This window comes from Rutilus rutilus (assembly GCF_951802725.1).
Source record: "Rutilus rutilus genome assembly, chromosome: 1".
Taxonomy (NCBI): Eukaryota; Metazoa; Chordata; class Actinopteri; order Cypriniformes; family Leuciscidae; genus Rutilus; species Rutilus rutilus.
Window position 1 is genome coordinate 37345668 of NC_140209.1, and position 27032 is coordinate 37372699.

The 27032-nt window shown below is 38.1% G+C and overlaps 2 protein-coding genes across 3 annotated transcripts in view; both read left to right on the plus strand.

Annotated features, from left to right (window-relative positions):
- Positions 1-16626, plus strand: part of myo15aa (myosin XVAa) — a 37604-nt gene extending 20978 nt beyond the window's left edge. Inside the window, exons 32-65 of the mRNA XM_084425427.1 lie at positions 345-451; positions 578-666; positions 3599-3722; positions 4490-4684; positions 4848-4906; positions 4987-5097; positions 5731-5809; positions 6193-6334; positions 6534-6624; positions 6763-6916; positions 7005-7120; positions 7224-7283; positions 8008-8083; positions 8179-8294; positions 9418-9536; positions 9671-9812; positions 9898-10009; positions 10526-10600; positions 10874-11079; positions 11169-11311; positions 11417-11489; positions 11760-11832; positions 11947-12020; positions 12139-12221; positions 12319-12449; positions 12519-12613; positions 12699-12776; positions 12870-12966; positions 13082-13242; positions 13398-13531; positions 14248-14381; positions 14472-14605; positions 15522-15662; positions 15813-16626. Coding sequence (XP_084281553.1) covers positions 345-451; positions 578-666; positions 3599-3722; positions 4490-4684; positions 4848-4906; positions 4987-5097; positions 5731-5809; positions 6193-6334; positions 6534-6624; positions 6763-6916; positions 7005-7120; positions 7224-7283; positions 8008-8083; positions 8179-8294; positions 9418-9536; positions 9671-9812; positions 9898-10009; positions 10526-10600; positions 10874-11079; positions 11169-11311; positions 11417-11489; positions 11760-11832; positions 11947-12020; positions 12139-12221; positions 12319-12449; positions 12519-12613; positions 12699-12776; positions 12870-12966; positions 13082-13242; positions 13398-13531; positions 14248-14381; positions 14472-14605; positions 15522-15662; positions 15813-15914 — 3826 coding nt within the window. The 3' untranslated portion in view covers positions 15915-16626. The remainder of the gene's footprint in view (positions 1-344; positions 452-577; positions 667-3598; positions 3723-4489; positions 4685-4847; positions 4907-4986; positions 5098-5730; positions 5810-6192; positions 6335-6533; positions 6625-6762; positions 6917-7004; positions 7121-7223; positions 7284-8007; positions 8084-8178; positions 8295-9417; positions 9537-9670; positions 9813-9897; positions 10010-10525; positions 10601-10873; positions 11080-11168; positions 11312-11416; positions 11490-11759; positions 11833-11946; positions 12021-12138; positions 12222-12318; positions 12450-12518; positions 12614-12698; positions 12777-12869; positions 12967-13081; positions 13243-13397; positions 13532-14247; positions 14382-14471; positions 14606-15521; positions 15663-15812) is intronic.
- A 105-nt stretch (positions 16627-16731) lies between these two features.
- The window catches only part of llgl1 (LLGL scribble cell polarity complex component 1), a 40468-nt gene continuing 30167 nt past the window's right edge, over positions 16732-27032 (plus strand). For both annotated transcript variants that reach the window (XM_084425524.1, XM_084425525.1), the window contains exons 1-2: positions 16732-16972; positions 18464-18561. In XM_084425524.1, coding sequence (XP_084281650.1) covers positions 16892-16972; positions 18464-18561 — 179 coding nt within the window. In that variant the 5' untranslated portion in view covers positions 16732-16891. The remainder of the gene's footprint in view (positions 16973-18463; positions 18562-27032) is intronic.

Consider the following 27032-nt stretch of genomic DNA (forward strand, 5'->3'; position numbering starts at 1 on the left):
TTTAAGTTCTGCGGCACCAAACTAATGACTGTGGGAGACGGGGAGTGTTTGAAAATAGCTAAATCATTTTGTGCCACTGGTGACACATAAATGACAAACTTCACCTTTAAGGTACATATAGTAAATATTAATATTATAAATAAATTTGGTTCATTCTTTGCTGACGGATTTTGATTGGGACTTTAAAATTACACCTAGTAAGGTGATGCATATTGCATATTTCTTTATCATTATTTGTTTTTAATAAGCAAAAAAATACATTGTATAGTTAACTTCAGGGGAACTATTTTGCAGTGTCTATGTAGTGTTATCTAATACTTTGCCCTCAATATGAATTTTCACAGGGCTCTGTTTGGAAGTGGATTTGATTCAGATGATGACAACTCACTTCTGCTCCCTCAGACAATGCTGAGCACCAGTCTACCAGATTCAGATGGGTATTACAGCCACGGTCAGCTGTTTCTTTCTTTCTTCTTTTTTTTGGGGCTAGCTTTTAAGCTACTTTTATATATTCTGTGCAATGCTAATGGCATGATTTCTGTGTTTTTTTTTCTCAATAACTGTAAATAAATAATAGAATCAGACTTCAGTGAAGCACCAACTCAGAAAGGCATGGACAGATATCTCGACAGCCTGTTTGACCCAGTGCTGTCTGATGGTAATGGGGTAAGTGTCCCTTGTTCACTTCCCCAATTCAGCATGAGTTCATGAGTTTTTAACAAGTGAAGAGTTCGGTTGCAAAACGCGATAAACGCCATTTTTTGACATTTGGATTTTATTATTGGAAATCACTGTTCAGATGTACCTTAATCTATGTGTGAATTGCTGCCATTAATAAGATTTAAAAATGTACATTTTAAGCCTACTACAAAATGTATTTTTTCACAAAACGCGATATCCGCCAGCCCAGTTTCTTTACAAAGTGCGATATAACGGTTAGGCTATAGAACGTTCAGGATGCTGCGCGAGCTCAGGATGTCAAGCGAGGAGAGAGTCACCGCCGGTGAAGTGCTCCGAGTTTGCTCAGTGATTTAAATTAACGATAATATCAAAACATAAAACATATATTTTTAAAAAGAGGATTCAATAGGCTAACTAAAAAACGTTTACCATTTGTTTATACTGTAGGCGGCGAGCTGTCAGTCACGTAGGCTACGTCACTGCTCAACAGCTGTCTGTCAGTCAGAGAATCAAAGCTTCAGAGTCAAGCTAACGTTATGGATCTGATCATACAGGTTTGGTTTTCAGCAGCGGTGTGGAAGGAGCCTCCACTCTTTCTGTAACAAGCTACAAGTCGTTTATCTATAACTAACTTAATCTTACTTATCTAAATTGTAACTAATCACGAAGCTGTTTAAGGATGGTTGAAACGATCAACATCCTGCAGTTTGTTTGCTCTGACAGCTCAGCTAGCCAGGCAGCGCAACGGTGTTTTTATTTTATTTTATTTTTTATGCCCACTGTCCCTATGTGAAGCACAAGCACACAGACGTCCGTACGTTGTTATCCGACCTTTTCATTCAGGGACTGCCCTGGATTACTGGCACACGCCATAGTCACTCACATTATGTTTATTATTGCATTATGTTTTTGAATATTATGAATATTTACGATTAATTGATAAATTATTGTTAATTTTCCCACTGATGATCCAAAAGATTTCTTATTACAGTAGTAGAATATAGCCTATGGTGGATATATAGCTTTTTGCAAAAAAAAAAAAAAAAAAAAAAATTATGTTGTGTATGTTCTGGCCAAAACTAACTCAGAATCTTATTATTATTAATCAATCTTTGTATATACTATTCCATATATTTATGATGTATTTTTTTTTACCAATTTAAGATGTTTGACAATGTTAAGATAAATATGTTGCATTTTGGCATGGTTTTTGACTTATTTATGATCTATTTATGGACATAAAATAAAATAATAAATATCCTGGATTTGAAGAATATTGTGTCCCTGGCCTTCACTGAGCTCAAGTAATAGTTTAATGTACAAAAAATTGTGAATGAACTTGACTGTTGATGTCTTAAATAATAATGTCAAATAACCAACATTTCTCAAAATGGATATATCTCGTTTTGCAACGAAACTCTTCAAGTGTAAATGTAATAGAAACAACATGATTTGGATGTTTAATGTAACTACACCGATGAGCCACATTATGACCACCTGCCTACTATGCTGTTAGTCCGCCGCGTGCTGCCAAAACAGCACCGACCCGCCAGGCCATGGACTCTACAAGACCCCTGAAGGTGTGCTGTAGTATCTGGCACCAAGACGTTATCCTTTGAGACCTGTAGGTTGTGAGGGGCGCCACCGTGGATCAAATTTGTTGGTCCAGCACATCCCACAGGTGCTCAGTTGGATTGAGATCTGGGGAATTTGGAGGCCAGGGAAACACCTTGAACTCTTCATCATGTTCCTCAAACAATTCCTGAACAATGTGTGCAGTGTGGCAGGTGCATTTTCCTGCTGAAAGAGGCCACTTCTACGAGGGAACACCATTGTCATGTACCTGGTCTGCAACAATGTGTCAAATTTACATTCACATGAATGGCCGAACCCATGGTTTCCCAGCAGAACAAAGACCTTCTTCTGGCTCGGACCAGATGGGATAGCCTTCGTTGCCCTCGTGCATCAGTGACCCTTGGTCATTCAGATTTTGAATCTGAATGGTCATTGGTCATTCCCAAACCCCCGTCACAGATTTTTCCCTCCTTGGAGCACTGTTGGTAAATTCTCGCCACTGCTGACCGGGAGCAACCGTTTCAGAGATGATCTGACCCATTCGTCTGGCCATAACAATTTGTCCTTTGTCAAAGTCGCTCAGATCTTTATCCCTGCTAATTTCTCCTGCATTCAACACGTTGATTACGAGAACTGATTGTTTGCTCTCCATCTAATCTACTCAGACCTTAATATGTGGCCTTGTTAGGAGATGATCAAAGATATTTGCTATTTTGCTTCACTTGTGACTTATCATAATGTTTTGGCTCATCAGTGTATTTATGGAAAGAAGCTTAAAAATATAACATGAATGAATGAAGAACACAACTGGCCACTTGATCCTCATAGTGTAAGTGATTGAGTGTATCAATGTGCTCTATGCTGCCAGGTCCCCTGCAATGAAGGTGATTAAGTTACCAGTTTACCGTATTTCTCACAGCATTGAGCAAACTTTATTTTTCCCCTTAGCTTTATCATTTTGAGATAATATCTGGTGTTTTTAAACACTTATAGAGGTATGGCAGTGAAATTATTTATATATTTTGGCAAACATAGAAATATTTCATTGAGGACAATTGTAAAAATAAGCTCTGGAACCTTTTCAGTCACAAAGGAATAGTTGTATATAAGTAAGTATATATATATTTACTTATTTATTTTTGCTCACTTAAAGATCCTAGGCTGGTGGTTCTGTGGTCTAGGCTAGCATGGCTCTGTCTCAGTTGCGATAGTAAATTGGCCATGCCCCTCTTAGAGAGTATAAGGTACTCCCATGGGGAGATTGATTTCTCGTATGACTGAGCTGGGAAGGGTCCAGCCCTGAGTTGAGAGCCTGTTTTGCTTTGCCTTATCTCTTTTCCAGGATTTTGAGAAGTCATCCAGCATGTCCAGCCGTATGAAGGGAGCTGGTGGGATTGGAGGGGATGATGGTGACATAGTGAAGCCCCTCTCCAGCAGGCCTTATCCCCCCGGACTGCAGCCTGGTGGTGAGTTCTGCATCTGTTCTCTTTCTGTCCTCTTCTTACCAAACATCAATTATGCATGGGTACCCTCGGGTCAATTTGTACCTAAAAGCAGTTAATTGCCAGATAAATATTCAGAATTGCTAATTTTTGTAAACTGCACATTTACCAATGCTTTGCATGATAAATAACCAATTTACCATTTAGATTGCTTTAATGCTTTGGGGAATTCAATTCATTCATTTCATTTTTTTTTTTTTTTTGGACTGTGGCTTTTGGTGATTGGTTTTACAAAATGGGTGCCAATCGTGTTCCTCATATACTTATGTGTAAAAAATATACTTAACAATAACTAGCTGATGACAACTTTTGTGATGTTTACAAGACAATTTTCTAATCACATCAACAAAAGCCAGAAACTTTATTTTATTCTTTTTCTTTTTCTTTTTTAAACAAATTAAACAGTAACACACATATATATGTGGTGTGTTGAGGTGTGTTACACCTCAAGCTAAATAATATAATATATATTAATCAATTGAATCAGACTGTTTAACACTCTAATAGTCACATTTTTTAAATAGTAAAATACAGAATATTTCTTGCAAGCTGCAAGGTGTCTATTTCACTTTAAGCAGTATTGTTCATGTTTATTTAATATAGTTGGTTGGCACAGCTAATTGGGTTTCATCTGACCTCAGAATCCTAGCCAACTTGCATTAAATCATTTGATTAAGATATGTGAAAGGGGTCATTGCTTACCGATCCTTAGTCATATTTACTGTTCTCAGCGGTGCCAGTTCTACCTGTTATGGGAGGAACAATGATGCCACCTATACCTATGCCAGCTATGCCCTCTGTGCCTCATGCCCCAACCGCCGTACCTTCAGTACCCCTAATGCCAGCTATGCCTTCTATGCCAGCCTTGCCTGCTATGCCACCTTTGCCAGCTATGCCTAATGTGCCACCAATGCCTGATATGTCAGGTATGAATGCTGCAAGTCCTTCTATATAATGACGCTTGGCGCTGATTGATTCTCTGGGATAATTTTTTAAACACTGCACTGTTTATTTCTGTGCGTTCTTCTAATCACAGTTAGACATTACATTCGCTTTATTTTGTGCTTATTTAAATCTCTAAATGTGTAGATCCAGCTGTCTTAGCACAGCAGCAGCAAGCCATCATCAACCAGCAAGCGATTATATTGGTGAGCAAACAAAGCATGACTTAGACTCGTAGCAAAATGCTAGATGTGTTTGAACAGCGAGCTAATGTAATGTACGACAGGCTCAGCAGATGACAATGCAGGCTATGGCCCTTCAGCAGCAGATGTATAATTCAGCGCACCACACACACAGCGAGCATGTGCCAGCTCCCCGCTCCAGCCAGTACAGCCCTGTGAGTATCTCTGAGCACTGATTGCTATATGGATGATTAAATCATTAGAAATCAAGTCAAAGCTTTATTATTGTGCCATAGATAAACTTTACATTTCCACATACAGTATTGGGGTCAGTAAGATATGTTTTTGAAAGAGGTCTCTAATGGCTGTATTTTTTATATCAAAAATGTAGTAAAAATAGCAATACTGTGAAATATTATTACAACTTAAAAATAACTTTTCTTTATTAAAATATGTTATTCCTTTAATGGCAAAGCTGAATTTTTAGTCTTTAGTCTACATTAGTCTTCAGTGTCACGTGATCCTTCAGAAATCATTATAATATGATGATTTGCTACTCAAGAAACATTTTTATTATTATTATAATCAATGTTGAAGACAGTTGTCGACAGTTGTAGAAAGTTCAAAAGAACAGCATTTATTTGAAATTAAAATATTTTGTAACATTATAAATGTATTTTCTGTCACTTTCGATCAGTTTAATGCACCTATGCTTAGTATTCATTTCTTTAAAAAATACTTACTGACCCCAAACTTTTGAATGGTGGTTGATTTTTTCCTCAAAACATACTAATGAACTTGTGATACATTCAAAAAATGCTGTTGTTGGTCATGTATCTTATTTGAAGACTAAACAAGAAACTGGACCTGTTTCCTACAAACCAACCCCTGCTTCCCCACCACAGAAACCTTCACAGAGACAGTATAGTACGTCATTATTTCAATCTGTATGCCTTCATGCTTAATTTCACTCATTACAATTATTATTTCATTGGTAACACTTTACAATAAGGTTCCATTAGTTAATGCATTAACTAACATTAGCCAACAATGAGCAATATATTTGTGACAGTTTTTTTGGTTAACGCTAGTTAATAAAAATACAACTGTTCTTTGTTAGCTCTGCATGCATTAAATAATATTAACAGAGACATATATATTTTGAATTATCTATAACTAAGATTAACAAATTCTTTACAAAAGTTTTTCATTGTTAGTTCATGTTAACTAATGTAGTTAACTAATTTTAACAAATGGAAACTTATTGTAAAGTGTTACCATTTCATCAGTGTTTTGCTGTTTTCCAAAAGGCCCAACTAGGAGGGATCCACCAGCGGGGGACTTGGTGAGAGCCACTATCTCAAACACAGAACACTTAGAGCCAAGTCACAACATCAAAGACATTATCAGGCAGTACCAGACTAACCCTGTAAAACCAGCAGAGTTTCCCAGGTGAGAATGAGAACTGAACATATATTTAGATCTGAGCGGCAGTTCCACATTCATTAATAATGAATGACCTGAACTGAAAACTGAGACACAGCAAACCAATGTTCTTCTTGACCTTGTAACAAAACATTAATAAAATATTAATCATTAAAGTAGAACAGAACAAAGGCTAAAGCTCTAACTGCACTGGTCTTCAATACAGGAGGGAAGCTAAAGTGTTTTTGAGGAAACCAGACCCCCATGACGAAGCTATATTGATTCTTAAGGACCAGATGAGTGCTCCACCTTCACAGGTAGATCAGTCATAGTTCATTTACAGATAAACTGACAGTGTTAAAGTCATGCGAGTTAACGTGATATAAAGTATTATCAGTGGGCTTTAGCATTATCATTGTGGTTAAAGCTGATGTGTTCATGTCCCAAACTATCAGCAAAAGAAAACCTACACTCCAGTTTCTCCTTCGTCATCTGCAAAGGAGTTTGATTACGACCACCATGGAGCGCTAAAACCAGCAAGAAGCATAAAGACGAAGCGATCACCTCCTGTGCCAGCTGTTAGTCAGAGATTCCCAGCTCCTGCTCCTGGTAAACTCAGATCATCTATGTCATTTCATTTAGATATAGAAACCACATTAGCATGGCTATAACGTCGCTGTGGTGTGTCACATTACAGTATCTAGAGAACTTCCAGTAGAAGAGGAGAATATTCAGACTCAGCTGCACAAGAGGAGCAGTGAAGAGCACTACACCTACACCAATGTACCCTGGAAAATCTACCTGAGGAAAGAGGCTAGTGTCATTTGTTTTGTATTGGGTCAATGGGACACAGTGCTGTTACGCTAAAATATGGAAATAATTATGAACCATTGAAAATACTTTCTTGTGTTTTTAGGTTTTTTATCCGAAAGACAGCTTCAACCACCCGCTGATACTAGACCTCTTGTTTAAGCAGGTTTGGAATTTTTTAGTTTTTTGTTCTTTCTGTTAACTTTGGTTTTAGGGCTGTCAAAAATATAAAGCTTTAATTGTGATTTATCTCATAATTTGTTTTATTTAGCACATTCGTGCATTCAGTTCCTAAAACAATAAGTCAAGGTGGAATTAATGGTTTTGGCAAAAAAGTGTGGGTCATGAAACTTGTGGTGTAAATTTATGCAACAGTGTCATACGCACACAAAAATAAACATGATTCTATATAAATGAAAACACTGAAAACTGAAAATGATCAATAATTCAATAATATAATACCTTTACCCTCAATTTATGGACATAATTAACTTCGACTGTGATCTTTTTTTTTAAAGAATTTTAAAAAAGTCTCTTATGCTCACAAAAAAGTCAGATTTATTTGATCAAAAATACAGTACAAACAGTAACTGTGAAAAATGACAGTATTATAATTTAAAATAACTGTTTTCCATTTTAATTTGTAATTCAGTGTCATGTGATCCTTCAGAAATCATTCTAATATGCTGATTTGGTGCTCAGAAAACATTTCTTATTATTATCAATGTTAAAACAGTTTCTTGATATTTTTGTGGAAACTGTAACAAATGTATAAAGTTCAAAAGGACAGCATTTATTTGAAATAGAAATCTCTTGTAGCAAATCTTATTGACCCCAAACTTTTGAATTGTAGTGTATAAATTTGTGATTGTTTTTACTTTTCTTTTCAGATTGTCCATGACACATTCTCAGAGGCTTGCATTCGCATTACAACAGAAGAAAGGCAGAAGATGAAATCCCTTTTTGGTATGATTTATGTTTCACTTACATACACATTTTCCTCTTGTGATATGTGAACTTTGCTTGTGGAGAGAAACATTTTGGCTTCTTTTTTGTGACAGTGGAGCAAAACGTTGACATCAATGCCACAATCCAGGATGAGAATGCGAAGAAGAAGATTGTGGTTGCCGCAAGAGACACCTGGGAGATCTACTTCTCACGCCTCTTCCCAGCATCTGTAAGGAATCTCTCTCAGATGATCCCTGCTGAAAAGACCTGCGTAGACCAGCCTGAAGTTCAGTGCTGGTCCAGGCTGGTTTATGTTGGTCAGGGCTGGTTTTTGTGGTGGCTCTGCATAGCACACTGTTCACAAAATGTAAATTGTGAAATTACTGAATGAGCATGGTTCTGGTGAAGCTGGCTGAGAGGAATGTAGTCATATCTGGCACATCATAATGTATTCTAATGTTTTCAGCGGGCATGTGGTGCTTCATAATGCTATTTTAATCATGACAACTCTCAGAGTAGTTTTGGCATTTTAATTATATGGCAATGCTCATGTATTTGGTTTTGGCGGATTAAGGGCCAGATTTACTGACAGCTTGCACCAGCGCAAACCCTCTTTTGCCATTAAAAAACTACTGTCAGGATTTACTAAAGACACGCAGTTATATTTGCGGCTGACCTTATTGCATATACATTTGTTGGAGTTTCCCTTTTAGGTGCAACATTTCTGGGAGAAGAGTATTTAAATGAATCACGCAAGGTGATTTACGAAGGTTTGCGCCATTATTTATCGCTCAAACAAAGCACCTCTTAAACCAGATGCTACATGGTAGATTGCGTTGGTCATTATGAAAATGATCTGTGCTCTTTAATTTGTGCGTCGTCAGTAGGTCACGCTCAGAACTTTCTACTCCCATCTGCGCTGGTTTGGAATTGCGCTCTCATGCTAATTTGCCCTGTTTAGTAAATCTGCCCCTAAATCTGCTACGCTGCTGCTGCAGTTGATTATTGCTGCTGCTGCTGTAGAACAAGTATGGACTTGCCAATAGATACACAGAGACGCTGCTGTGAGCATGTAAGATGTGCAGCTGCTGCATGAATAGACTTACATAAATCTAGATCTAGGCAGGTGGAACTGGGGGAGGTGGAGGGTTTCAGTGCTGCAGGACTAGCAAACAGTAAACACTGAACCAGTCATGTTGCGCAAACTGCAATGAGATGTGGTAATGGTGTGGTAATGGTGTGATTGCTTGCAGATTGCATGTAAAGGGCCTATTAGCATGCGCCATCTAGAGTTTCATTACTGAACTAGATAAGCCTAAAAGAGAAAATCTTCCTGTTCTTGTCCTGAACAGGGCAGTGTTGGCACAGGGGTCCAGGTGCTGTCTGTATCTCATAGAGGAATCAAGCTTTTAAAAATGGTCAGGAGCAGTGCGGTAGCCCCAGACTACTTCAGAGTTCTACGACCCTACAGGTACCAGTTGCTGAGGCTTTTAATGTCTGTGTTTTGTCATTGTTTTTAATGAATTCGTATTTTTTAGTTTAATTAATGATACAGTACCACCATCACAAATATTCATTGTTATGATCATTGTTAAACTCTTACAGCTATACAGACATCATGTTCGTCACCATTCCTTCCAAAAACATGCTGGAATTCAACCTCACCAATGAGAAACTGATTCTGTTCTCTGCCAAAGCTCCTCAGGTTAAAACTATGATTGACTACTTTATCACAGAGCTGAAAAAGGTCAGTTCCCTCATACATTGATTCAGTTCGGGGATGATTGGCTGTGGTGCGGCGTGTTAATTGTAGTCTCTGTCTCTCGCTCTAGGACTCAGACTATGTCGTTGCTGTGCGTAATTACATTACAGATGACAGAGCGCTGCTGAGTTTCCACAAGGGAGACATCATACGCTTGCAGAAAATGGAAGGCCTGGATGCAGGTGAGACTGCTTTAAACCAGAATTGGTCATGAAGACCTTACATTACTCTTCATATTTGGGGAAAAAAGAGCCTAAATAATTAGGATATCAGCTCTGAAATATAACACTTGAAAATCAATAATGTAATCTGTTAATTTGTTGAATTAAAAATAAATAAATACATAAAACAACTTGATGAAGTTGTTCCATGATGAACATATTTTAAAATAATGAATTAAACCTCTTTTCATTTTCATTTCATTTTTTACACAAATAACCTGGAACATGCATATACTAGATAATTACTAGATTACTTTAATTTTATCAGGTAATTGTAATTTTTTACCTACATACATGCTGTTTCCAGTGGTTGTCAACTGTCCTTTATGATGAATTTAATGTGTCCTTAATGTACTGACCCCAAACTTTTGAAAGATAGCATGGTGATATAATATAGCTAAATAGTATTGTAAAAGGGACAATAACTTGTTCACCTAAGCCATAACCTTGACTGCTGGCTCTGTGGCTGTTTCACAGGCCAGTGTTATGGTTGCATAGTGAAAAAGAAGGTGATTCTCCTGGAGGAGTTAAAAAGAGACACACCTGATTTTGGTGGGTCATGCGTGGAACCTGCATGGAGTGCTTTTTGGGGGTTTCTTGATGTGCTGTTTTACTGTTCTGCACTTAGCAGTGTCATTACAGTTGAATTTCTGGTTTGCAGATTTATCTGCATTTATGCATCCCTAGTTGCATGTATAGAAACGGTCTTACTAATCTTTGCATGATGGTTTCACTGATGCTTTTTATACAGGCACTTCTACTCTTAAAATGTCATTCTACCATCACACGCAAATTTTCACACACCATGTCTTGTTTTGTGCAAAGGCTGGAAGTTTGGGGCCATTCATGGGCGATCTGGGGTTTTTCCTGTGGAGTTTGTACAGCCAGTGGCTGCTCCTGACTTCATTAGCATTCCTGTGGACAAGAAAGAGGAACCCAAGAATAAGCAGGGGCGCGTGGCCGCCTCGGCCGCTGTGGCTGTCGCTGTGGGGTCCGCTGCCGCAGCCCATGAACTAGGCCGGTCCATTGAGGTATATGTGCTTCGCAGGCATGTAAATCCCGATTTATATGTACCATAGATCCTTCTGAGAGCCGTTGTGTCACTGCATCTCACCTCTAGGTGGCGTCTCCTGTCAGTGAGTATGCAGAGGCCTTTACAGACAGTGCTGATATGGACATCGATGAGAGAATCTTTCAGGACAGCCAATACAACATGGTGGAGTTTGCCAAGAAATATTTCAGAGGGGCCCAGAGAAACAACGGGTCTGTTGATTACATCATGGGGCATTGCGAGCTCAGGTTCTCACAGCTGTATAGCTGAATTAAGAAAAAATAATAGATATACTGACATATGCTTGTATTTTGCAGTGATTCATATAAGAAAAAGTCAAAGAAGACAAAGGAATCCAGAGAACCATCAGAAATGGTGAAATTTTCCAAGGTACAGAATACAGAATACATTAAGGTTTCTAAAATAAATTAGTTTACTGTCATGATTTACTCACCGTGTAATTTAATGAACAGATATTGAGGCTTTTCAGCTTTAAAAACCATAAAAGTATCATAAAATATTGAATATAATCAGCGCTTACTTTAAATACATTTTATATGATTTTAATATACCTTTATATAATAATAATAAACATGGTTGATATATTTTATGAAGCTTTTTTTATGCATATTCTAATTGATTTTTGCTTTCGTTTTTTAGTCTCCAATTCAAGAGTCCCTGATCGAGTTCACTGATGAAAATATGAACAGAGTAGCTGGAGAGATTTTTCTTGGTAAGCAGAATGTTACGTTTACACAAATTAAGTGACAGATTCTTTTTTCTGTCATCAATTTTTTCTTTTCAATGTTTACTGTCTTATATGCCTTCAATGATGATTATCCTTCAGCTATAATGAAGTTTATGGGAGACTACCCAATGAAAGGTCAGGCCGAGCAGGACGTTGTCAGCACCATCCTAAGGGTATGCAACTCTTTAAATGGCCCAACAAGCCTTGCCATCATGAAATATTAAGATACCAGACAGGAATGTGCTTAATATCTTCAATGTCACTGTGATATAAGCTCAATCTATGTTGCAGTTGAGTGGCGAATATGGATTAATGAAGGATGAAGCGTACTGCCAAGTCCTCAAGCAGATCACTGGGAACACCAGCTCCAAGACGTATAAGCCTGCTTTTTTTTTCTGAATGAGCGAACCATGTTGGACTCATTGTAATGTGCGAAGCAGAGTAACAGATGATCTTTACTGTGTTTCGCAGGGAGAGCTGTCAGAGGGGCTGGAGGCTGCTGTACATCCTCACTGCATACTACAAGTGTTCAGAGGCGCTTAAACCTTACCTGCTTAAACACCTTCAGGACGTCTGTGCAAGTCCTGGGGTGCACTTTCAAGGTATTTTGCCTACATGTTACTATTACACAAATCAAACTGATTACATATTAACTGATGATACGTTGATAGGCATTGCCAAGGCTTGTGAACAGAACCTAAGGAAGACGTTCCAATACGGTGGACGTGTTGAGCATCCTAATGGGATGGAATTGAAAGCTATGCTGGTTAGTTGCACATAAGCATATTTCAATGCTAATTTCAGTCACATTTTCACCAATCTGTGCTTAATTATGAACAATCTTTTTCAAGGCTGGAAGGAGCTCCAAGCGCCAGTTGTTTCTTCTTCCTGGTGGAATTGAACGCCACCTAAAGATCAAAACCTGCTCAGTAAGTTGCCTCTGTAATATTTATTGCAGCTTGACCAATCATATTCATTTAGTAGGAAACGTTTGATTCTAATTCAATCTTGTTACTTTGAAGGTGGCTCTGGATGCCATTGAAGAGCTGTGCTATGAGATGGGTCTGCATAAACTTGAGGCCTTGGATGAATATGCTATATTTGTTGTCACAAACAGAGGTGAGATGACAAAAAGGAAAAAAACACATAGTTCAAATAATTTGATTGTTTTCAGTAGCTGAGATGGTAGAGATAATACAAGCTGCTTTCTCATGTGTTGTCACTCTTTCTCCAGGTCAGAATGTCCGGCCTCTAAACAAAAGGGAATACATCTTGGATATTGCTACAGAGGCTGAACACGTTGATAGCAACTACAGTCTGTGGTTTCGAAGAGTGATATGGACGCAGCCACTGAAGTTTGACAACGAGCTCGGAGTCACTATGCATTACAATCAGGTACATCAGCCAGACTGATTCAATTTCCCAGACATTCCTTTCATGTCTCGTGCTGCTTATTTCATAAGTTACAAAGATCTAAGGCATTTGTCCTTGTTTTGACCTAAGTTATCTCTGTTCAGGCTACTAATCTGATCTTCATTCATATTTTGCAGGTGTCCCCTGACTACTTGAAAGGGCTGCTCAGTGTTGTCCCACAGGGTAAGGCCAGTGAGCAGCAACTTCAGCAAGTGTCAAAACTGGCAGCTCTGCAACATCATGCCAAGGACTCGCTCTACCTGCCCTCCATGTAATGCCATTACTGCCATTACATAAGTGACATTAAAGACATTTATAATTGTACAAAATATTTATATTTCAAATAAATGCTGTTCTTTTGATCTTTATATTCATAAAATAATTTTGTTACGATTTCACAAAACTTTTAACATAGGTACGTAGATAATCAAAAACATGAGCAGCAAATCAGCGTATTAGAATGATTTCTGAAGGATCATGTGACACTGAAGACTGGAGTAATGATGCTGAAAACTCAGCTTTGACATCACACGAATAAATGACATTTTAAAATATATTAACATAGAAAACAGATATTTTAAATTGTGATAATATTTCACAATGTTACTGTTTTTACTGTATTTTTGATCGAATAAATGCAGCCTTGGTGAACAGAAGAGACATTGACCCCCAAACTTTGAACAGTTGTGTACACACACTGACCATTAAACATAACTGCCTGATCTCCAAACAGAAAATTATAGTTGTCGAGGAATACAATCCCAGGGATCATTACTAGTTACGAGGGAGAAATTATTCACTCTGAAGATGTCTGTCTACATATTAATTACTGTGTCAATAATTCTATAGAGGTAAAACTCGTGATTGTAAAAATAGTAATTGCTCAGCTGGCCCCTGATGGAGAAAATCACCTGGCTAGTGTTCCTGAGGTCATTTAAGTTTGACACCTCATTTATAGACTAACTTTCTCTTGTTCTCTGCCATCAGCCATGAGGTTCAGGAGTGTATTCCCACCCAGCTGTTTGGTCTCCAGCGGCCCCAGCAGTGGTTAAACATGGTAAACCAGCATATGCAGCAGGTGCAGGCCCTCAGTCCTCATCAGGCCAAAGCACAATTTCTGGGTGAGGTGTTGACTTAGGAGAACAGCCAATGTGGAGGCGCGCAGCCATTTATTCAAAAGGCTGATTGTTGTACTTGTGTTTCTGTTTCAGGGCTTGTGAGTGCTTTTCCCATGTTTGGCTCATCATTCTTCTACATACAGAGCAGCAGCAACGGTGCTATCAACACCCCGTGTGTACTGGCTGTCAATCAAAATGGTCTGAACTTTCTAAGCAAAGAGACTCATGTAAGTTTAACCCCATTGTTTCCCAATCTTTACTTAAAGCCTGTGTGAAGATAACCTTTTAAAGCTGTATTTCTAAGACTGCATTATTTCTTAATTTAATAGCTTAACTTAATTTTTTCATAATTAAGACAGTAATATATGTTTAAAATGAATTGAGAGTGAGTAAATAATGACAGAATTAGTACAAAAGTTTGAGGTTGGTGAGATATATTAATGTTTATGAAATAAATCGCTTATGTTCACCAAGGCTATTTATTTGATCAAAAATACAGCAAAAATAGTAATATTGTTTGAAAAATGTTTACAGCTTAGAATAACCATTTTCTATTTTAATATACCTTAAAATGTAATTCCTGTGATGTCAAAGCTGTATTTTCAGCATCATTACTCCAGTCTTCAGTGTCACATGATCCTTCAAAAATCATTCTAATACGCTGATTTAAAGAAACATTATTATTAATGTTGAAAACAGTTGTGCTGCTTATTATTTTTATGGAAATCATGAGTAATAAAGAACAGCGTTTATTTGAAATTGAAATATTTTGTATCAGTATAAATTTCTGTACTGTCCCTTTTGATCAATTTAATGCGACCTTGCTGAATAAAAGTATAATTTTTTTCAAAAGTCTTACTGACCCCAAACTTTTGAATGGTAGTATATCTCTTTAAGGCTCATATTTAATTCATTAGCACTTTTTTCTGTATTTTAGTAAATATGATGCATGTCCTAGGTATAGATTTAATTGAATTTTGCACCAATTTATGTAAAAGTATGCATTATTCTGGGATTTGAATATGTAATCTGCTTTGGCACTGCTTATATACCCTATATTTGCAAATGTATTTGCATTTCCTCCCAAGATATTATATAACATGGTCACGTATAGACTTCACAGCTGTTTTCAATGTTCCTCAGGAGCCGATGGTGAAGTTCCCGCTGAAGGAGGTCCAGTCCACCCGGACACAGAGGCCCACAGCTGGCTCCAGTTACCCGTACGTGGAGATAATGCTGGGTGACCTAATGTCTCAGCGCATTACACAGTTACAGCTGGACCAGGTATGGACTTTCAACTAAAAGAGGGAATGTATAATTCCAAATCATCACACAATATAAATCTAAGTCATATATATAAGTCATATATAATGAGTTTTCATTTTCACTGGGCCATTGTGGGCTGAGCTTATTCCTGTGCGTTTGACTTTACAGAGCCTTGAGCTGTGCCGTGTCATCGCCATGCATATGGAGAACCTGCTGTCCGTGCGAGAGAAGAGACTTACTCTGCCGCCCAGTGAAATCACACTGCTCTAGCACGACCTTCTCACTGATGTTATTTATTAGTACTTTTATGGCAATAATTGCAATCAGACACTATTAAACTCATACACGTCCAAAGCCAGCTGTCATTATTGATAGTGCAATATGTCTGTTTGCAATTTAACCAAGTTCCAGGATTAGCTTATTCGCAACAATTTGCATGCTTTCCATTAGATTGAACATATGGTTCCATAGTTTAAAACACTATATTTCTACCTCTAGCTCCGAACACATGATCAGCAAGAGTTTTGTTTTTATTTTTTTTTATTTTTTTTATGAGAGAGAAAGAGTGATGAAATAAATGTAGCCACTGTTTTTGAAGTTGCACTACTTGAGACTTTTATGATTTAAATATTCATACAATGTTTTTATTATGTTAAATTCTCTATGTGGACGAGAAATGCACTATATGTACAATGAATGTAGTAGGTATAATATGAAGTCTTTATTCTAAATAAAATAAATCACAGCTGTACTGTTTCTCACAATTACATTTTATTACACAATGCACATTGAATAATATTAACATTATGCTGTTAACTGTTTGTATAAAAAAAATTAAATAAAAAAATCATTAATTAATGTAATTTAAAGTTTTAACTGACTGATAACTTCGTGCATTGTAATTAAATTGATGCAAGGCAATTCAAACGTGTGAATAAATAGTAAAGCCAGCCGAATCCTGATCCGTGTTTTCCACGCGTTTGCTGGCAGTGGGCGTGGCTTGGTGAATTGGTTACAGATTCTTGCCTCTGATTGGCTCTCCTGAGACGTGGTTCCTGCGAACTTGCCCTGTGGTTAAACTGCATAAACACACAGCTGAAAACTTGCACGGCTTGAGGAGTGGATACAAAAGAAACTGGAGCTTGCGTGAAGGATCACATTGTTTCTCTGCACCGATTCACGCCTAACGGAATTTCTATCAATCTGAGACGGTGCGGGCTGTGATATATCTCTGATTCGGCTTCAGGATGATGAAGTTTAGGTTCAGACGGCAGGGAAATGACCCTCATCGTGAGAAAATCAAGCAGGATCTATTTGCATTCAATAAGGTATGTGGGATAGCGGTGGTGGGTCTCCTGTCTCTCGAGCATGCATGCGTTTCGGGTTGCACTGAAATCGACTGAAAGAACATTTAATTCAAGCAAATATATTAATAATTACATGCACTGTTTAAATGTTGTTTTTAGTAACACGCAACTGTTAACAGCAATGTTTTCCAACTATCAGGGCCAGATATATAGGCTAAGGATCAACAATATACACGCATGGAAGTTGTTTGAAACAATTAGTACTTTATGTATAGCAAGCTTTTCTTCTTGTTAGTGCACAGTTGGACTTTTATAGCTTTGCGAGAATGAAAAAATGTGTCGTGTTTGATATTCATCTTCATCAGTGGAGCTCATTAACTCAGATGAGATCAGGGCGCGTTGTCTATTGTGAGTGACCTCAAAGTTTACTCATGTTTGTAATCTTCAGCGGTTAGTTTTTACATTTTTCCAACAAATTTTCAATTGCAGAACAGGAAGTGTCTGTCATGAAGTTTCTTTTACTTAATTTTGGTATGTTTGACAACTTTTATTTATTCATTTGCATATATAATATAAATAATATATTAGATTATAAAAGAGCTAAATATATTAATTTAGTTCAATGATAATTTTATTAAATTAAAAATAAATAATGTTGGCTTATTGATGTTGGTTTCTGAGCCTTGAATGTATCCTGCAGTGGTGCTGGCATCAGCAGCAGGGTGATTGTAAGGATTTGTTGAGCTCTTTATAACGATACTGCTCTTAAATCATAATGAACATTGTTACTGCTCCCCTGCCAGAAACACAGAAAGGGTTTGATTGTTGGCTCTTTACTGATGACCAAACTCTGGCAACATTTCTAGCCCCCCACCTCATTGTAAAGCACCATGAGAGATAACATTTTTAAAGTCTTGGGTTAGCCCTCAGTTTTTGTTCATTTCTCTAATGCTGCTGATGACTTTTATCCACAGATGGTTTAGTGGTGTGTAAGGAAGGTGTTTGTGTGTCATACTGATGAAGTGTCATGACACTGTGTATAATGTTACAAGAAGGTCCTGTTATTTACTATGTCACACTTTGTCAACCTGTGAAAAGAGATCTGCATCCTTCGGACAACTTCAAGCCTTGTTTTGCTTAAATTCGTGCCCTCTGTGTGTTGATTTAAGATGACGTTTTTAAAACTGCCCCAAAACATGTTTCTGCAAATCATTTTTGATAGCTTGTGTGAAGATGAATTTGACATTGTCTGTCAAATCTACTAGGTTTCCTTCCTTACTATTTCTGGTTCTGTATTTGTGTTGTTGTAAAAACAAGGAAATCCTCTTCCTGTCAGGATCGCTCAACTACATTGCTAATTGTAGCATCAGGGCTCATAGAGGTCAATGAAGTATGAATTGGTTTCTTTTTTAGAAAAAGAGGAATTCTTACATTTCTATCTGATGTACATTACATGTGAGTTTAAGTTCTGAATGTGAGATTTCCTCTTTTCTCTCTTCTTTTTTTACTCAGACAGTTGAACATGGATTCCCAAACCAGCCAAGCGCTTTGGCCTATGATCCCAAACTGCAGCTTATGGCCATTGGAACTAAATCAGGGGCCATCAAATTGTATCCTTTTGTGAGCGCTTTACTAAAATGGAATCAATGATATAGGTAAAAAAAAAAATTGTTATACACTGACCACCACTTGAGATTTATAAAAAAAAAGTGTACTTTATTCAACAAGAATGCATTACATTGATCAAAAGTGGCCAGTAAATACTTTCACATTGGTATGTTTTTTTTACTTTTTTATACAGTATTCTGAAAAACAATGTATGGTTCCACAAAAATAGTAGGCAGCACAACTTTTCCATGTAGACACAAATGTGGACCAACATTTTTTTTTTTTTTTTATAAGTAGCCACTGTTTGTCTAGAATACAGGGATTCTCTCAATCAACTTCATGAGCTGCATCAGGGATGCTTATAAAACGATGATGGAGTTATTTGTATTTGTCTATATAATGGTTTTACATTTTACATCAACAGGGTTATTGAACACTGACTTATTCAATGTTATAGTATTAAACTCTTTGCATCCTTGATACTTCTCCAAACTCTCAGTAATTTTCATAAAATGTTGAGAAAGATTTGGTCATGTTTATCTCGATCGATTATACAATACAGTGAGGGAACGTCCTAGTTTATGGTTCACTGATTGTGATGAATTACTCTGGATGTATGGCTCTCTTGTGTTGAAGACTTGTCATCTGCCTTGGTACACAGTGTGACTCACTACATATTGTGCTAGTCCTATCAAACTTGGTACTTTAAAAACAAACTTTCTAAATTGTCATAATTATAGTTGACGCTGTCCAGGCCTGAATGTTTAAGTCCAGTGGGTTTAAGGAATGTTTAGGAGGGTATTATCAGAATAAAGTGTTGGAGACTCCTCTGGTAAGCTATCATTATCTAGTCCTCTTGGACTGGACGAGTCAAACAACCAAAACATCATGGATGGAATGCATCCAAAAAAAATTCACAGTAATGCTTGCTTTTTTTTTCTTGAGATGGAAGCTGAGATACAGGCAGGATCAGGATGGTACAGTGCAGGTCTTTGAGCTTTAGGAGGCTGGTAGTGTCAGGCACAGCCCAGCTGAGAGACGCTCAGCCTGCAGCCTTGACTCACTCGGTGGGGAGGGTGGGAGCTGAGGACGGCCTGATCTGACAACCTGCCACTCACTAGATCTGAGCGAATGTCTGTCAGCACTTGGAAGCTAATGCCTCGTCCGTCTGACAAGAAGACTCAGGGTAGAGAGGAGACAGAGACTGGTTAGGTGTAAATAAAGGGTTGACTTTGAGTAATGACAGATTTGGTTTTGAAGGCATTTGATCGGGTGTTGAAGGCTGTGTGATGAGAGATCAAAGTTTGGTTTGCCCATTCTGACTCCATCCTTATTAAAACTGGATGTGTTTGAATAACTGCTGGGAATATAGCATTAGCTTAGAGTTGGTCTCTCTCTCTGTCTCTCTCTCTGTCTCTCTCTCTCTGTCTTGTTGCTTTTTTTTTCTGGCATTAAGAGTTCTTTTTGAGAGACTTATAAGTTTTGTTCAGACGTTTCCTCAGAATTTTATTTTACAAGGAAAACTAAATGACTTGGTCTCACACTATTTTGTTTTGTGCTCAAATTCTGCGGAATGGATTTAAATGCTACAGCATAATCAAATTAGCCAAAATATGTAATAAACTAGGGTTTTTTCCATATTATATTAGGTGGTAGACTCATTTATCAAAATTCATTGCATTATTACATTATTAGTATTATTCTACTTAATATTTACAAAATTAGAAATAAATCATTTGAAAATTATACAAGCAAAATTAATTTGGAGTTGGTAAAAATCTGTTAAATAAAGATTCTGTAATCCTATAATATTCTTTTTCACAAATAAAGAAATGGTTAAAAAATATGAATAAAAAGAATGAAAAAAAAAACAGGACGATAGATAGATAGATAGATAGATAGATAGATAGATAGATAGATAGATAGATAGATAGATAGATAGATAGATAGATAGATAGATAGATACTAAAAAAAAAGACAAGGTAAACACTAATTATACATAGCCTATAGCACACAGTGAAAATGACATGGATTGATATAGTAGGCGCCAGGACAAAGCGAAGTAAAGTTTGAAATTAAGAGTTTGTGCTCTTGTTTGTGCGTCTCCATTGACAGCTGAACTCCCCTGTCTGCATCCGATTCGCACAGACCGACCATCACGCACGAGAGTAAAGGTGATGATACATGGGACAACTTTTTGAGCAATGTTGCGTCAACGGGCAACCAGGTGAGACACAGGGCCCACGACCGATCTGAAATATCCAATTAGAAATTTGTTGCCCGTTCTCAATGGGAAAGTGCCCAAGCAACATTGAATAAAAAAGTTGCCCTGTACATCAACACCTCTAACAGTCTCAATGCTGTCAAAATAAAAGTCCCACTTATGACACATTGGCCATTAAGTCAAGTTACGCAAACTAACAAACCTGTTAAAGGGGTGGTACAATGCCCCCAAAATATCTCACAGATCATTTTTGTTATAGCATGTTAAAATTGTCCCTTTTTGAGTGTGAGCAAAAATTGTTTGTAGTTTTGTTTGTGTCCCTTTTAAATGCAAATAAGCTGCTGCTCCCGCCACAGAGGGCGGAGCTTCAAGAGCTCATGTGTGTGTTAGCAGCTCTGATTACCTCATGCAAACACGCACTAAATTGTCAGAAACTGTTCTGCCTTTTATGTTCAAACTGAAGTCGGCCAATGATGGAGAGACTCAAGAAGTGGTGACATGTAGAATGCAACAGGACGTTTCTGAATGGTTAGTTGATGAATTTGTGTAGCTTATGTGTAGTTAACTATCTTCAAGTCATTGATTAGCATATTCTTTAAAGATAATCTATAAATTGCTAGTGTTGGAACTGTTGTAAGATGCCTACATGTGAGTGACATGCTATTGCATTTGTGTTACTTACTGTATTGCAATAAATGTTAAAAGATGGATGCGACAGTGAGCAGACTCCCAAATGTGCTTTACTACAACCACTCTTCCTCTTCTCAACACTGCTTGCGTGTTGCCGGGGTCTGTGTAAATTTTAGGGTTCATGGTGTCACTAACCCGAGAGGAACATTGTGTGTACAACATTGTGAAATTAAGGAAAATCTACTGTGGAAATCTACGCATGTAGATTCTATGTCGGCCGATGGCCAATCTTAATTCATTAAGCGCATTGGAGACCCAGTGACTCCAAGCTCTCATCCTATAGGACGGTCATGGCATGGGTAAACATGGGCTGAATCAATAGCCATAATCGGTTGGATGAAAAAACTAGCAAGATCTTTATGAACAACTTATTTAGTAAAAACAGAATACAGTCCACACCAGAATTTTATCAGTTCTTGCTTGAGTTATTTGATTAAGCTGTCAGTGCTTTCTTCATTAGTTAGGAAAAAACTGGAACGCTGCTGTAGTTTGATAAGCTCCATTTTTATCTGGACTGGTTCCAGCTCCAGATGTGTGGTTTGCACATCAAAGGCTAGCTTGCTGTGATGTGCATAGCTCTACAGCCCCGGTCATCCTGATGTCAGACGCCAGAACGGCCCAGTCTGAAGCGCGTCTGATCAAGGATGCTGTCATCAGAGTTTGTCCAGTTCATCCTCTGCAAAGCTGTTAACAGAAGCTCTGATATATTCATTTATTATGTGACTAAGCCATTAACCATGCCAGTGAAAAAAAAAGAAAGAAAAAAAAGCTCTTTTTTTTTTTTTTCTCTGATACAATTCTTTCTTCTATTGCAGTTTAATAGAGTGCTGCAGGCTTGATGTAGATGTTTGTTGTTGGCCAAAACCCGAAAATTTGTTAGCTTTTTAGCACTTCTTGTTCCATCAACCTTAAGTCGATGTTTTTTTTTATTGTTTTTTTTTTTTTTTCGTTTATGGTTAAATGCTCGAATAAGGTCTTTGGTTAACACAAGCTCAAGATATTTTCACGTTCCATTCTATGACATAAGTAATAAGTCCCTGTAAAGGCAATTCTAAAAAAAAATTCTAAACACATTATAAATGTTAGAAATGTATTGATAAAACATATTACAAAGACTGTGAACTGTGAAGTACTGAATTGTGGAGTTAGACCGTTAAACAGTTTTTCACCATTGCTGTGTTCCGGATTTTTTGGGCGGGGCTAAAACGGGGGCTCGATGACGCACTGGAGCCCCTGAGCTCCTGGACACGCCCCTACTTGATGACGCATCGGAGCCCCTGACGCTGCCCCTCCCCTAACAATATAGCACATTCATTCACATCAGTTTGCCGATCGCGAGTTACTGTCAGTACTATTAGTTACTACAGCCTACAGTTTGCTAGCTAGCTATGCCTTCGTCACGGAAATGAGTACTACCTGGATGCGATCACGTACAAAACAGATCGGTGTCCTTATTTAAATTTCCGAAAAACGATCACATCAAGAAGAGGTGGATTAATTTTGTGAAGAGCCACCTTGATGGAGAGCTTAGGATCACCGCCAAAATCCGCCTCTGTAGTGATCATTTTACACAGGATAGTTTTATAAACTTTCGTCGGAGACAACTGGGATTCACAGATAATCCGCTGTTACTGGTGAATGGGCCCGAACCGATTATCTCCCGCCTCGGCCTTCATCCTCCTGTCGCGCCGACAACTGGTGCCATCGTCGGCTGGCTTTCGTCAGCTTTCCCGCGAGTGGGCGTGGTTTCAGCTCAGCCAGCGGACACGCCCCCAGCGTTTGAGAGCAGAGACTACTGCTCATTTTTGCAAGATTTTGATAGCTTATTTTATGTACTTGCCGGCTTTTTTTATCATTCAAATTTGGCTGGGTGGCTAATAACACCTTTTTCTGTGGTGTGACAAACTCAGAAAACATACTTAATTTTGACTTTACAGGGACTTTAAGCTTTCTCTTGACTTTAAAAAAGGCATTTGTTAAATAGGACAGATGTTGTCACAGACTTTAATTTCACCTACTCGCTAGTCTGTTTCCACAGCCACGTTGTGTTTATAATTACACTATTCTAACTCAAACTTTATGGGAAAATGTTTTTAAATAAAGACTGAAAGAGTTGTCTTAATCTTAGTGATGATGACTGTAACAAAGTTAATTGATAAGGGAAGGAGGAGGCGGGAACCGGCGAACGTTCAACACACTTTAATAAATAAACAAACAAACACAAAACAAAAGTAAAAGCGGCAGCCCCTCATGGAAGACTGCCGTACACACATAAACAAAACCTAACGTAAAAGAGTCCAGGCCTGGTCCTCTCTCGTCCTTCACCGTCGTCCTTCTCCTTCCATGCAGGTGCAAAATAGCATGTTGCGCAGGTGACGCTCATTATCAATCACGCCACCGGCCTCATCTGGTTCTCACGACCCTCGGCCTCGTCCTGCTTGCCACAATGACAGTGAAGTCATGCAACTGTGGTGGAGTGTCTTTATAGTCTGTTTTTAATTTTGCCGAATGTATTTAGGTTCAAAATTCATGAAAGTTGTTCATTCGTGAAGATTATGATGAACAAAACCTGTACGAATCAAACCTGTGTTGGTCACAGAGCTTATTTTTGTCCAGTATTCCAAAAGCCAATCGAAAAAAACCTATTAGGTTTTTGTCGAGGGAACAAGTGTGATGCTAATTGAGGGTTGACCTAAAAAATATTTAATTGCTGCAACACTCTTTATCGAGACAGATATTAGGATGTCCTGCCCTAAAACCTACCAGTGGCTTACTGTTTAACACTAGAACCGCCACCGGGCAAAATTTACCCATAGCTGTTTTTCAAATGTACATAACAGATTTTCAATAAAATAAGTCTCCCAGTCATTGACTTTTACTAAAATTGTGTTATGTACAATCAGCTGTTGTTAAAAATTGTTTAGATAGAACCAGATTAAAAACGGGGCATTTATACGTATAAGTGCCAGCAAGTAAAATATATTTTCGTGCCGCTTATGTTGGCAGTGCCTTTCACCCACTGAGATAGCGGTAAACAGTTTGTCACAATGGATAATATTACACCACACAAATATGTTTTTATTTTCTTCTTTTTCTCGTTGTCATTGCAGGCTGGTTTAGCCTACATTCAGTTCACCATTAAGAAAAGCATTATTGTAGCCTGCTTAAAATAACCTAGAACATAAAACAACAGGACAAAAACAGTTGATGACTAAAAATAATCATTTCATGACTCTAGAGTAGACATTACTTTGTGAAGACAGTGGCATAATACAGTGACATAATACGTTTTTTTTTGGCGTATCAAAACAGTAGTCATGTGCATAGGTCAATTTTACCCGCTGGCGGTTTTAGGTAGGCCTATACAATGACCCCTGGCGGTTCTAGTGTTGAAGAGCAGGGAGATGAAAAACTGTTGGGAAATTACTAACTATTCAATATTTATATGCCATTACTGGTACAGAAATGTCGATGCCGTTTTTTTTAGGAGCCAATATTCTTGATCCTCTGAAGGCTTGCGTTTAAATTAGATATTTACAGTTGCCTTTTGTTTCTTGGCCTCAGTTTAGTAAGCTTTAAATGTAATTTGAGCTTGTCTGATCATAAATGTGTCTCCGCTGCAACCACAAATTGAGGCTGCAGGGGTTGGAACTATATTTTAAAGCTAAAGGGGAGGACAGACGAGGGGTAAGATCGGAAAGCAATGAGACTGCTGGGACAGAGGAGCTGTTGGAAGTGCCGGATTCACTCCTAAAGAATGCATGTGGCTGTGCCCTTATTCCACCCTCTGCTGTAAGAGGACATTCCTCTGCACTATTGTTGCCAGTCCTTGTCTCAAAGACATCTTTTGAAATGGTTTCCCGGGCCACCGCTGGAACAGGCTGGTAATCAGGATGTGCTTCAGATTTGAGGAGCGACAGCTTCCATGATTGACCGTCTCTGGCAGGCTGAGCTATGTAACTGTCTTCTGTTGTTGATTATGACTGCGCTCAAATGAGGTGCTGTCCCCAAAATGAATTTCGTCATTGCCATGGCATCCCCTTGATTACTTGGCACACATTAGAGCTCATTAACCTAATCTAACAGGCGCCATTTATACTCTTTCACAATCATTATAAATGATCATACTGCTGCCGCAAAAAGAGGTCAAGTTAAAGGCTTGCACAGTGAATAATATGAGCAACTTCAGTTTCATGCCGACTTTAAAGTGCACTTATTCTCCGTTATCATTATCAAGGGGGTTAAGAGAATTAGAGTATAACCCCAATCACACATACAACACTTCCATGATCTATTTCTTGCTAGATCTTGAAATTGTCAGTCATCTTTCCTATCGTCGTTTGTCTTCTCAATCAGGCGCGAAAGCTCTGCGTGAATGGATCTGTATGCATAGGGTCTTATCCTAGTGTGCTAGCTATCTGTTTTCTTCTCCCAGCGGCATTGCTGCAGCTCTCTGATCTAAACCAGGAAGCTTGCATCTACGCCACTGCAAACACTCAAACATTTGTCTGGTCTGGAGGCATAGGCTTATCACAACTTTTAGTTTGGCAGATTGCCTCATCAAAGACCGATACTCTCACATTTCACATTCCCACGTAGGGATGTCCTCTCTTCTTATTGAACGCAGCTGAGGAAACACTCGAACGCCTCTTCATTGGTTCATTCATAACTTTCTCGTTTTGCTGGAGCTTTTTCTTCCTGATGGATTTCGATGGTGCTTCCGAAGGAAATTTAAATGTCTCTCTTTGCATATCTTTTCTCTCATGTGTCTCAGCCTAAAGCCATTAGTATTCTGTTGTGAGCCTCATGGTCACACACAGGGACCTCAGAATCAGTCCCCTTCCCCCCCTGTAGTGCACTCTGTGGCCGGTAAGCAATCTACAGACCTTTTGGAAACTCTAATAGTGAAGAAGACTCATTGAAATCTGTTTTATGTTCATTGCTGCCAAACCCTCCACTTAAAGGACCACAGTTTAATTACGAATTGTGGCAAGTTACTGGACGGGAAAGGGTTGGCCTGTGGCTTCTTTATAATGACCTTAGTTTGGTTTGGAAATAAGCAGAACAGACGCAGGAATCTCCTTCCAGTTCGTCTAATCAGTGGTGACATGAACTGAAAATGGCCATGCACTATGGGTAAAACAAAGTTCACGGTTAGTTCTTTGTTACTGAAACTGCAGTTTCTAGAAATGCTTACAAAGCCAAAGTTCATTTGGAGCTGCTGTATGTCAAGTTTCGTCATTTGCCTTTTTTATTTTTTTTGTAGATGGTTTACAGGAAGGAATCTCAAATTGCAAATGTATCTCAAATCAGATGATATTTTTAAGTAGGCCTAATTAACTATGAGGATACCATGTATCTTTGGAACATTTGATGTTTTCTAATTTCTATCTAAAAAAGGTGGATACTAAAAAGACTGGGTTTAATCCATCATTCATGGCTCATTCAACAGGACTTGCTTGTAATGTTTTTTTTTTTTTTTTAAGAGAGAACCCCCATAATTACTTGGGTTTTGTCTCTTCAATATAGGACAACGTATGTTTACTACATTAGACTTCG